This window comes from Diplotaxodon limnothrissa, linkage group LG1, assembly GCF_057381915.1.
Source record: "Diplotaxodon limnothrissa isolate DT_005_m linkage group LG1, D_limnothrissa_male_GT1.1, whole genome shotgun sequence".
Lineage (NCBI taxonomy): Eukaryota > Metazoa > Chordata > Actinopteri > Cichliformes > Cichlidae > Diplotaxodon > Diplotaxodon limnothrissa.
Genome location: NC_140596.1, coordinates 43,160,985 through 43,173,751, shown reverse-complemented (window position 1 = coordinate 43,173,751; position 12,767 = coordinate 43,160,985). Strand labels below are relative to the sequence as shown.

General features: G+C 41.0%; 2 protein-coding genes across 2 annotated transcripts; one reads left to right on the top strand and one right to left on the bottom strand.

The window, feature by feature from the left end:
- Positions 1-822: 822 nt before the first annotated feature.
- Positions 823-3,470, top strand: fadd (Fas (tnfrsf6)-associated via death domain). The gene is made up of 2 exons (XM_085350753.1): positions 823-1,152; positions 3,162-3,470. The coding sequence occupies exons 1-2, from the start codon at positions 855-857 to the stop codon at positions 3,422-3,424; spliced, it is 561 nt and encodes a 186-aa protein (XP_085206879.1). The 5' UTR covers positions 823-854; the 3' UTR covers positions 3,425-3,470.
- Positions 3,471-3,790: 320 nt separating this feature from the next.
- LOC146640279 (hatching enzyme 1.2-like) lies at positions 3,791-10,955 on the bottom strand. Its single transcript, XM_085350778.1, has 9 exons — positions 10,867-10,955; positions 10,573-10,576; positions 10,279-10,356; positions 9,302-9,457; positions 7,701-7,821; positions 6,732-6,910; positions 5,755-5,836; positions 5,324-5,448; positions 3,791-3,957 (listed from the first exon to the last, which is right to left on the bottom strand). Coding segments are annotated over exons 1-9 (807 nt in total). The 5' UTR covers positions 10,927-10,955; the 3' UTR covers positions 3,791-3,955.
- Between the last annotated feature and the right edge of the window lie 1,812 nt (positions 10,956-12,767).

Here is a 12,767-nt window from a genome sequence, read left to right as displayed (position 1 = left end):
AGAGTGGTTGCCCCATGATCGGAAGGTCGGGGGTTCGATTCCCCTTAACAGCTACCCTGAGGTACCCCTGAGCAAGGTACCGTCCCTACACACTGCTCCCCGGGCGCCCAATGGCTGCCCACTGCTTCACTGAGTGAATGGGTTAAATGCAGAGAGCAATTTCCCCACGGGGCTCAATAAAGTACAATAATGTACACACAATAATGTGTATCACTAATAAAGGTATGTTTAATACCTTTATGATATAAATAATTTGTGTGTGTGTGACTGAATTGTATCTGTAGGTACTTTGTTACTATAGCAGCCTTTTACAAAACACAGTTCGTTCCAACTTCTTTAGTTAAACCCATGAATATTGACTAACTACTAGTATATTATTTTATTTTCCAACTTAAAATTCTGTTTACATGCTACACTGTGTGCGCTTACTTTACATATGGGTGAAGTAGCTAAGATATGCTTTTTGGGGTCAATCTTGGGAGCACTGTCTGCCACAGCACAACGTTACCATCGCATTATTAAATAATAACTGTAACAACACGTGATTCTATCACAACTGTTTAATTCAAAGAAAAGTCTTTGGCGGTCTGAGCCGCTGGGATCAGCGGACCAGCTCCTGTGCGCCCTCGGATCTAGCATAACCGTAACACCGCTCAGCAGACGGGCATGCTTACGGCAAACCTCCCCCATCCCCGCAAACACACTCCTCGGTGTTGTACGTGTGCCGTGTTTCCATTGGTTATCGGTAAGCGGAAGTTTAACAACAGACACGCCGGATAGACGTAACTCACCGAAATGAAAGTGAAAGTCAGCCGCCCAGAGGCTGTGCTGTGTTTGTGCTCGAGCCTGTCGACATGAGCGCCTTACAGTTTAACAGCGTTTTGTTGGAGATCTCTAACGCCATGTCTGCTGATCAGCTGAATGAAATGAAGTTCCTGGTTCTACAAGAGATCGGGAAAAGAAATCTGGAAAAGATCGGCAGCGGCCGGGAACTCTTTCAGCTTTTCAGGGAAAGAGGCAAACTGTCAGAAGATAACACGGCCTTTCTTTCAAAGCTTCTCAGAGAAATTAAGCGACAAGATCTCTCGGACAAGATAGACAACTTCAGTATTCAGCCTGAAGCTGACGATGGCCTGAGTGAGGAGGAGAAAGGTACGACATGAACGTGTTCGTGTGAGCACAGTCACAGTGTGGGGAGACAAGAGCAACGATAACAACAGTAATAATAATGCACGTCTGCAGAGTATCGTGCTCCAAAGTATGGGCGCTGATTTATACAGAAAACGAGTGACTTTCACTTTAGACACCAGCATGTTTGATTGTATCAACCGCAGACTCGAGCCTTCCTCATTTAGTGCCAAACATTCAAATATTCTTTTTAGGCAATAAAACATGTCGTCTCACAAGCTTCATTTGAGGTTTATACAAAGAGTGCCAAAGGATGCACTGGGTTCCTGTGACTGGGCAGAGTTAGCCATTTATTCTGTCTGAGCTTCCACCCATACTTAACACAGCTGACCACATCTGTGAAGTCGTCTGGTCATTGGAGGGTAAAGGATGCTGTCACAGTGCAGGATGAAAGCTGCTTTGTTTAGCAGTCACACACTTACTCCTGCCACCGATTGCAAAGAGAAAAAAGAGAAAATGAAAAGTTCTCAATCCTGAAATCTTTCGACCAAAAATGTTTTCAGAAGCCTGAGACACTGTTTTTGTGTCGTTCAGTATAAAATCACCCAAATGCCACAATAGTTTCCAGCTGACCTCAAAATCAAGTAGTTGTTGTAATGTACAGTAACTTTAGCTTTTTGACGTATTTAACTACGTTTATGGTGTAATTAATCTTTATTTTTTAATTAAGACGTGCCAAAATCTTGTGTTCTTATTAGTAAAAAAGGCCCTGGATGTACCAGGACAATGTTTATCACAAGACTCTGCAGGCTCACGATTCAGGGACTTGTGGAACCGTGTTCAGCAGCAATAACGTGAACGAATGGTTTTCTGTTTGACTTTCAGTGTTTCACATAATTGTAGAGGAAGTCTTCCCCACTCTTCTTAACAAAGGTTATGGAGGCATTAATTTACTCTTAGCTGTCCTAACGTCACACCACAGTGTTAGTTAGTTAGGTCGAGGTCTGGACTTTGACTTTTTCAGTGTTTTTCTAACTACACTGACTTGAAATGTAACATTTTTCAGGCCTGTAGAGTGGGTTATGGTGTCTGTGATTTTGGGCTAGGACACACATAAATGATCAAAAAAGTTTTGGTTTTACAGCGTTTGTCACATCTGCTGATAATCAATTAATCACATTTGATGAGCAGCACCTGTCTGCCACATGCCCTCTTAATTTTTATGAAATTGGTAAGGATGCACTTGTGCTAAAGACGTTTATGACACTACTACCTCAGGTTGTAGAGAGAAAGAAAACCCTACCTCACGACCCTCTAAGCGAAAGCCTGTAACGACAGTGGGAAGGAAAAAATCTGGAGCAGAACCAGGCTCAGGGAGGGGCGGGGCCATCTGCCATGAACAGTTGGGGGTGAGTGGAGAGAGAAGAGAGCACAGACACACCGCTTAAAAGATGCTCATGGGAGAGAGCCAGAGTTTTAACCCTCTCAGGCCCAATTAAGTTTTTTGTTGCTAATGCACAACCAAGTCCTGCAGTGGTACTTCTGAGTAAAGCAACTCATAAAATATGTCTGTGGGGTGATCAGGTTGTTAGTTCTTAACGGTTGCAAATCTGCAGCGTCTGCCTGGAGAGGGTTAAAAACCTGCTGGGGGGAGTTTTTCCTTCCCACTGTCGTCACGTGCTTTCTCTTAGAGGGTTGTGAGGTAGGGTTTTATCTCTACATACAACAAAGCAGATTTGCACTGTTGTATGTATAACCATAAATACATCAAGAATGTATTGTATTGTCTGCAGACTTATGCCGTCTGCAACAGTCATTGACTAGATAAGTGGAATTATAAGTAGGTCTTTACGCAGGGAGTTTTAGATAGGCTTGTTTCTAGTTGTCCCTGTTTGGGGCCACGTTTCATTGTTTCCTGGTAGGGTGTTTAGATGGCTGCCCTGGTTTCCAGAAAGTATCTTAAAGTTGAATCTTTACCCATATCAGAAAAATGTTTTATATTTAACCTGTTAATATGTTTTTCTCCTTTGCAGCAAAACTGAAAATTGCCACAGAGGTAATTGCCGAAAATCTTGGAAAGAGTTGGCGAAAACTAGGCCGCAAATTAGGTTTGAGTGAAACCAAGCTGGAGTCCATCTCTAACAGGCGTCCAACAGATCTCGAGGAGACGGCAGTGGAGCTGCTCAAGGAGTGGAGGAAGAGTCAAGGAGCTGAAGCCCAAACAAAGATGCTGATAGATGCTTTGAGAGCTTGCCAGTTGAATATGACTGCTGATAAAGTAGAGGAAAGACTCTAGCAACCTAGAATACACTCTTAAATTGAAAATTGTTGCTCAAGGAAATGGCAAACAAAAAGGTTAAAAGTCATGAAAGTAATTTGTCTATGTCCTGTTATCGTTATTATTAGTTTGCTGTTTGGGTCTCCTGCTTTGTGAAAGCAATGTTGCTCTCAGTCTTTCAAGGTGACTAAATTGCTCGTGATATTTGTTAATATGGCTCATATATAAAAGTGTTCAACTGTATTGAGGTACAGGATCTTCTCATCAAGCGTTCCAAAATTATGAAAGATATTTTTTATGTCACACTATTCATCCAAGATTTTGCTCTTGATTCACAATTTAGACGAAAAGGGAAATAATTAGGAAAAGAAGCTGATTTTGGAAAGTAAAATGAGATTTGTGTTGTTGTTCTTTTTATTCTTTGTCAACAGACAGCTTTGTATTTCAATGCTTTTGCTCGTCTAACCCAAAATATACCCCGAATCCAACTCTTTTCCCTCGTAGGCTTTGATGTCATCAAGGTGGCAGGTCCTCTGCCCAGGGTGCAGTTTCTGCAGACAAAAATGAATCTCATTAAGGGAACCTTTCTGTAAGAACCAAAATGGGACTGACAGATGATAACTGTGACACGGTGGGAAGGAAATATTCCCTTTAGCAGGAGGAAGGCTCGGGGACTTACCTGTTGGGAGTGAGGGGAAAGAGAAAAGCAGAAGCACACAAAATAAAAGGCATGAGAGCCAGCGTTTAAAAGGAACGAATAATAATTCAATAGAGAGTGAAATGAGAAAGAAGAAACAACGCCCTAACTATATGCTTCAGCAAAAAAGAAAGTTTTAAGCCTAGTCTAAAGAAACCAGAGGGTGTCTGTCTCCCAAATCCAACCTGGGAGCCGTTTCCACAGAGGAGAGGCTCTGCCTCCCATTCTACTTTTAAATATCCTAGGAACCAAAAGTAAGCCCGCAGTCTTTTCTCACTCTTTTCTGATTACAGTACTATGAAGTCTTTAAGATAGGATGGGCCCCGATTATGCAAGTAGCATTTTAAACCGAATCTGCAAAGGAATGTTTGTAAAGTTAGAGATGTTGCACAAAATTAAGCAGAAGCGTCCAACTTTTCAGCTTTTCAGGGAGTTTTTAGGAAATCCTGATAATAATGAATTACAGTCGTCCAGTCTAGAAGTAATAAATGCAGGAACTAGTTTTTCAGCTTTTTTTTATTTTAGAGATATTGCACAAATGGAAAGCAGTCCTACATATCTGTTTAATTTACACATTGAAGGACAAATCCTGGTCGAATATGATCTCACAGTGTTACTGTTGACGCCATCTAACGCAAATATCTGGTCAGACAGGATATTTCTTTGTGACTGCAGTTTAACAATGCCAGGATAATTAATAATAATAACTAAATGGTGTCTCATATTGTGTGGGATAGAAACAATTTCATGCTTAAAAACAACGAACCTTTGATTGGATGGTTCACCCTGATCTCCTTTCTGTGTGGCTCTCTGTGTAGCTACAGATGGTGCTAGCATATGAACATGAACTGATGCTAGTTTGGGTCACTTGCAGAAATCTGCATTTTCCTCTTTTGAGGAAATTCGGGGCAAACCTGCTGCAGGGCAGTTCAAAAAATCCATGCATGAGACTTATTTTCATTTTACATGATATCTACTTGACTTGGTCTGCTAAAGCTTTTTTTAATTTCACTTTAATGTTGGGATATATTTCTTACACAGAATGAAGACCCAGGTTCACCCCCAAAAACTAGAAAGTGTAAGAGGAAGGGATTTCCATGCAAGAAAGGAGCTTTAAAGACCTCCAGACTTTGTCTTTTCAGACACAGTTTCTCATTTTAAAGTTAGCTGACTTTGCAGTACAGTATCACTTTGTGTGTTTGTTGTTGCAGTATACTTACAGCACTGGTAGAGTCTGTTCAACCTATCGATATCATTTTTGCTCATCTGAGTGGCCCCGCCCAACATTACATTGCTATTAGGAATGGGCACCATAGTGGGTTGGTTGTTCTTGGAGAAGGCGTACCTGAAAACAAGTTAAGTTCATTTTTCTGGTGATTTAGCTCCTCAGTACATCATGTTCTAATCTTTGAAAGCATATTTGCACTGGTTTTACTCAACACACTTGTATAGGACGGTATGCACAGACAAGTTATGATTGTGCACAGGCTCTGCTCTGCTAGCAGTATGCTGCAGGGACAGTTGATGGTTTCTTCATGTCAAAATAATAGGAACACCCAAATTCCTAACTTGATACATAGTTTACTTGGACTTATGTGTAAAAAAAGTATAAAAGTAACATATGTAAATAAAAGTATGAATTTATTCTTACCTCTCATATTGCATGACAGAGTTGTAGTCATAAGGAGTTCCCTGGTTTAGAGTATCAATCTTATAGAAATTGTACACCATGTCTGTGAGAATAAGGAGATATGTTCATGATGTGTGGGAACTCAAATATCTAACAAATGCACATTTTTATATTATCATTCTAATAAAGCAGCCGTTGAACCTCATCCCATTTAGGGTTGTTGTCATGAACTAATTTTAAGCTAAAAACTAAAATTATGTCTTAAAAAGTAAATCAAATCAATAAAAAATGAACTCCACTAACAATAAAAAATAACTAAAGATTTAAAGTAATAAAAACATGGTTGAAAGGGCTGCACCCACTCTGGAGATAACTAAGAGGCTCTAAGCGGTAAATTGATCAGTAACTATATAGCACTTGTCTGATTTAATTAAATGCTCAAAGTGCCTTTTACTATGAGCCTCATTAGCCCATTTACGGTGGGCTACAGCCACGGTGGGGTGGCTGTAGCTCAGGTGGCAGAGCAGGTCAGCCACTAATCAGAAGGTCGCTGGTTCCGTCCTTGGGCAAGATACTAACCCCGTGTTTGCCTACTGGTGGCGCCAGTGTCCGGCAGCCTCGCCTCTGTCAGTGCGCCCCAGGGTGGCTGTGGCTGCAATGTAGCTGCCATCACCAGTGTGTGAATGTGTGTGTGGATGGGTGGGTGACTGGATATGTAAAGCGCTTTGGGGTCCTTAGGGACTAGAAAAGCGCTATATAAATGCAGGCCATTTACACACACATTCATAAACAGCTTTATTCTAAAGTTGTATTCATCTTTGTTGACAGATTATGCTGTCATCTTTAGTTTTTTTTTAAATTTTATTTACTGAACTTTAGCTCAGTGCAATAAAACCTTAATCTCAACCTTAATTAGACTATTTCTTTCTCTAGAACTGCTTTGTGCTTTGAACTACTTTAACACAAAATCCAAATTAGCACAGAAAATGGTGACTGACCATCGAGGATGTTTTCCCAGTACACCCTGATGTAGTTGTCCCTGTCAGAGCGGGTCTGTTCGTGATTGAAGCCTAGGGCATGGAGTAATTCATGCTGGACAGTGCTGTGGTAAAGACAGCCCTGACGGCTTAGAGACACAGTTTGACCACCGCCCTGGCGACCCACATAGGAGTAGCAGCTGTTAAAACAGAAAAGTCCAGCAATATTTAGAAATCACAAAAGCCTTTTGTATATCTGTAAGGCAAGTGCTGCTTTACACACCTCATAGGACAACAATAATGTATTTGAACATATGATGAATTATGTTGAATCCTTATTGTTTAAACTGGCCAGTAGTCACTCATTGGCTACTTAAAATATTAGTGGTCCCTAAAACATTTGTAATCATCCATCCATCCATTCACTTCTGCTTCTCCTTTTCAGGGTCGCGGGGGGCGCTGGAGCCTATCCCAGCTGTCATAGGGCGAGGGGCGGGGTACACCCTGGACAGGTCGCCAGTCTGTCGCAGGGCCAACACACAGGGACAGACAACCATTCACACTCACATTCACACATAGTGGCAATTTGGATTATCCGATTAACCTATCCCCACAAGCTGCATGTCTTTGGACGGTGGGAGGAAGCCGGAGTACCCGGAGGGAACCCACGCAAACACGGGGAGAACATGCAAACTCCACACAGAAAGACCCTGGCCTGATGGTGGAATTGAACTCAGGACCTTCTTGCTGTGCGGCAGCAGTGCTAACCACCGTGCCACCGTGCTGCCCCATTTGTAATCACTTCCTTTGTAATACAGTGATTAAAGAGTGGGTTTTCTTTCATTATAAACTAATGAAAGGAGGAGTTGTGATACTTTTAAATTAAAACAGAAAACTTACAATCTCCAGGTAAATTTTTAATCCTACTAACTGCATGTGGCTCACCGAAGGTGGTAAGAATAAAAAAAATGGTCAGACTCGGAGCTTTACCCATTTCTGGACTCGATGCTCAGCCACTCATGATCGCCATCCTGGTAGGGTCTGAAACGAATGCAGGAAACTGAAGAGAAGGACTCTAGTCCACGAGTGATGATGGCAATCTCACGGGAAGCTGGTAAAACATGGAATTATGTAGTAAACAAAAAATGTGAAATAACTAAAAACAAAGGGTGGCTGTTTTGAAGAAATAGCCACCCTTTGTTTTGATTACTGCTTTGCACACTCTTGGCATTCTCTCGATGAGAGAGGTAGTCACATAAAATGATTTTCCAACAGTCTTGAAAGAGTTCCCAGAGATGCTGAGCACTTGTTGACCCTTTTGCCTTCACTTTGTGGTCCTCATCCCCAAACATCTCCATTGGGTTTAGCTCAGGTGACTGTGGAAGCCCGGCCATCTGACGCAGCACTCCATCACTCTCCTTCTTGGTCAAATAGCCCTCACACAGCCTGGAAGTGTGTTTGGGGTCATTGTCCTGTTGAAAAATAAATGATGGTCTAACTAAATGCAAACCAGATGGGATGGCATGTTGCTGCAGGGTGCTGTGGTAGCCATGCTGGTTCCCAACAGTGTCACCAGCAAAGTACCCCCACACCATCACACCACCTCATCCATGCTTCACGGTGGGAACCATGCATGTAGAGACCATCTGTTGACCCAAACAAATCTCTTCTGCTTGTTGCTTTTCCTTAGTCGTGCTTTCTTAGCAGCTATTTGACCATAATGGCCTGATTCGTGCAGTCTCCTTTGAACAGCTGATTAACTCTAACTAGAGGTGCTGTTAACTTGTGATTTCTGAGGCTGATGACTCTTGGTCTTCCTTTCCTGGGGTGGTCCTCGTGTGAGCCAGTTTCATCGTACCATTTGATGGTTTTTGCTACTGCACTTGGGGACACATTCAATCTTTTAGCAATTTTCCAGACTGACTGACCTTAGTTCTTAAAGTAATGATGGACTGTGGTTTCTCTTTCCTTAGCTGATTGGTTCTTACCATAATATGAATTCTAGCAGTTTAGCACAACACATCTGATGGTCCCAACCCCATTAAGAAGGCAAGAAATTCCACAAATGAACCCTGACAGGCTCACCTGTGAAGGGAAAACCGTTTCAGGTGACTACATCATAAAGCTCATCGAGATATGGCCAAGGGTTTGCAGCGCTGTCAACAAAGCAAAGGGTGGCTACTTTCAGCAATCTAAGATATAATAAATATTTAGTTATTTATCAACTTTTTCTTTGCTACATAATTTCGTATGTCTTGCTTCATATATTTGATGTCTTCAGTATGTATGTACAATGTAGAATGTAGTAAAAATGAAGAAAAAACGTTAAATGAGAAGGTGTGTCCAACCTTTTAACTGGTGCATATGTCAGGTTATTGATTCAGGAAAGTGCTTGTGGTATATTCATGTATTAATTCTTAAAATGAAGATTAGTTGGTATCAAAGGGCAGAGTCTGAAAGTCATTAGATTTAATACAAATAGAGATGTTATAATAACAAGTCAGTGTAAAGATGAATTGTTGTCCACCAGGCATAAACACTGTACATAACTTGGCATTGGCCTGTTCCATGATTAAGAAAACAATACTTACAGTAGTGATTGGCAATGTAGTATGGGACATAGACTTTCCCATCAGTCCACTTTCCCCACATACAGCCTCTGGAGGTGCAGGGGTCAGCATTTCTGTCAGCTTCAGACTTGATAGCAACGTCACCTCCGATTAATGTCGGCTCATCAATGTCAGGTGCTGTAAGAAAAACAGAGTCAGCTCCTTGTCTTCAACATGCAGAATAGCAGTGGTTTATTATAGGTGGCACTGCCGTCATCAGTCATGCAATTCATACATCAGTCATAACAACTGATGAAAGTTCATATTAGCAGAACTAGGCCACCTCTCATGACAAATGACAAAGACCAGATTCAAATGCAAATGTTTAGAAAAACCGATAAAATGCATTTTTACTGGAAAAATCACAACATTGTACGTGGCCCCAGTCTAGGGTGTAATTAAAATAGCCAGTCCAGAGCCATTTTGCTTGTCTATTATTAGCACTTGTGATCTGGATCATGTGTAGACCTGAAGCTGCTAAAAAAAGCTTTTTCCTTTAAAAGTCATGTAACATAAAAAGTACAAATTTTGGTCAGTGTTGTTTCCCAGAATAGCTACACATTTTGCATGGAAAGTTTAGTGGCTGTAATTTGCTTTGTATGAGGAAAGATTATGCACTCGGTGGCATAGCTGAGTTAGATTTGGATCTAGTTCTCCGTTGTTATTGGTTCCGTTTTTGTTTGTATGAAAATGAGCTGTAGCTGGATGCGCCTTAAATTTCTTGTTCAGGAGTATGTCTTCCTGTGCCTATTGTGATGACAACATAAGTTATAGCTATATATAGTACACAGTTTAATATTTGCTTGACCGATAATTCAGTGTGGAGTGAATTACCAGTTAAACAGGAAAAGACTATCAAACTACGTTAAATCCACGTTGCTAACATCCCCACTTCTGTACCACCAATGCTGCTGCAACAAATATGTGCAAGTAAGTTCTAAAACAGGTAACCAACTTACTGTAGTTTCTATTGGCTCTCTCCAGCAGCTGACCTACAGAGAGCTCTCTGGGTATGTCCTCGTCAGTGCTAGGAATCTCTGCATAAGATAATATATTCACAGTAGACATGATCATTTTGAACACCAGCTCAGTTACAGCTGGATAGCTTTTACTTCAAATGGACTGACTGTTGCTTAACTTTCTTTTAATTGATATCCAATAGCACAAAAAGTAGAATTTTAAAACCTGTAATAAATCTTCCCTTACTGGTGACTTTTGAATTATATCATAAAAAGCAATTATTTGTTTCTTACCTTCCTGTACTCAGCCACAGCAACATTACAAAGAACAGACAAAAGAGACATTAGTTTGTAACTGTAACTGAAAAGCAAAGGGACAACGGAAAATTAAAACAACTGAAATATGCATTTGATAATGAAATAAACACGACTAACAAAACTCTCATTATAAAACTGATACAACTCTTTGTACCAATTGTTTCTTTAATAGCATTTTTTATTTCAAATGTAATACTTTTTTGCATCAGGGGGAATTTGGCCTACACACAATTTAATTTAACACGCATGGTTGTCTCTAGAAGTTTCTACCTGAGCCCAGGAAGAGGATAGCAGCAGCAGAGTGACAAGACACCAACGGAAAACCAACATGGCTGCAAAAGATTTGTGATATAGACCACATTATTGTATGTTATCAAGCAGCATAGCTCATGCACATTAAAGTACTTAAAATGCAAAATTTCAAGGAAATCAGAAAATTTGCATGTGAACGATGGAGTTTGCGGTGATGACAGAAGACCTGTCTTACCTGAAACGCTGATGAGTGAGCGTCTTTCTGTCAAGTTTTATACTGTTCCCTGGCTCGCCAACGATAACAGGATGTGTCGAAAGGTGCAAACACAAGTGTTATCACTGCAGATGGAAAACTGTGAGTCATTGCAACTGGTGTGAAACTTTGCATCTGTCACAGGTTTAGTGTACACGCGTGTCATAAGAGCATGAAGTATTCAGATACATATATATACATCATACACACACACACATATGTATGTAGTGTTTTTCATTTTATGTCATAATGTAAGTTACTGTACTAACTAGAAAAAAAGAACATTTGAGAAAACGTTGTGGAGCATGCTAATATTCCTAAAGATACATTTTCTTCAAAAGTCTAATAACCCACAGTCTGTATTTACAGGGGTGCTGTAGCTCAGGTGGCAGAGCAGGTCAGCCACTAATCAGAAGGTCGCTGGTTCCGTCCTTGGGCAAGATACTAACCCCGTGTTTGCCTACTGGTGGTGGTCAGAGGGCCCGGTGGCGCCAGTGTCCGGCAGCCTCGGCTCTGTCAGTGCGCCCCAGGGTGGCTGTGGCTACAACGTAGCTTGCCATCGCCAGTGTGTGGATGACTGAATGTAGTGTAGCGCTTTGGGGTCCTTAGGGACTAGCAAAGCACTATACAAATGCAGGCCATTTATTAATGTTAATATTAAGGACCTCAATTAACAATATTCATTGAACCTGACAAGCTTTAATAAATCCTTATAGCATTTTCTCAACTTCTGATGTCTGCAGAATTTTTTAATTCTAGCCCATTCCTCGTGCCAAAAGCTGTCAGCTCAGTTTGTATTCTGTGCTGTGACTGTTTGTATAAAACGGCTGAATGTGAGTCAATTCAGGAAAATAAATTTAAAAAACAAGCAGAAAAGTGGACACCATGAGAGGCTTAACTGGTAGTTGGAAGGTTGAACTTACAGGTGAAAAACATGGTTTACCAAGGATGCCATCACCACCCCTACAAACCTGCACAAAATACTTCCAGTGCTTTTGACCGTGTATGACAAAAATGCTGCAAAGAAATACTATTTTCTCAGCTTACATGCATGTAATACCGTTGAAGGTACTGCAGACACAAGTATTTCCACATAGAAATCACTCATAATTCAACTTTGTATTTATTTATCTTTTTGTGGTACAGAGAGCAGATTTCTCCCATATTAGCTTCTCTTCATCGGCTTCCTGTTAAATACAGATTTGAATTTAAAATGTTTCTCACTACTTACAAGTTTTTTGAATAATCAGACCAAATCTTATCTTACTTGCGGTTCCTGGACTATTTAAAAGTAGAATGGGAGACAGAGCCTTCATCATTCAGGCCCCTCTTCTGTGGAAGCAGCTTCCAGGTTGGATTCAGGGGACAGAATAGCCTCTCTTCTTTTTCAACATTAATCTTAAATCTTTCCTTTTTGCTAAAGCATGTAGTCAGGGCTGGATCAGGTGACCCTGAATCCTCCCTTAGTTATGCTGCAATAGGTCTAGACCAGGGGTGCCCAATCCCGGTCCTCGAGAGCTACCGTCCTGCAGCTTTTAGATGCATCCCTACTCCAACACAGCTGAATCAAATGGTTTGATTACCTCTTCAGCATGCCATCATGTTTGGCAAAGGCCTGATAACAAGCCATTCATTTGATTCAGCTGTGTTGGAGTAGGGATGCATC

Bases quoted from the DNA above. Each gene is read 5' to 3' on its own strand.
- fadd (XM_085350753.1), top strand. From the start codon at position 855: ATGAGCGCCTTACAGTTTAACAGCGTTTTGTTGGAGATCTCTAACGCC. The intron at 1,153-3,161 runs GTACGACATGAA...TCTCCTTTGCAG, and splicing joins CCTGAGTGAGGAGGAGAAAG to CAAAACTGAAAATTGCCACA.
- LOC146640279 (XM_085350778.1), bottom strand. From the start codon at position 10,926: ATGTTGGTTTTCCGTTGGTGTCTTGTCACTCTGCTGCTGCTATCCTCT. The intron at 9,458-10,278 runs GTAAGTTGGTTA...TTTTTCTTACAG, and splicing joins GAGAGCCAATAGAAACTACA to CACCTGACATTGATGAGCCG. The intron at 5,449-5,754 runs GTAAGAATAAAT...ACTTGTTTTCAG, and splicing joins TCTGTCATGCAATATGAGAG to GTACGCCTTCTCCAAGAACA.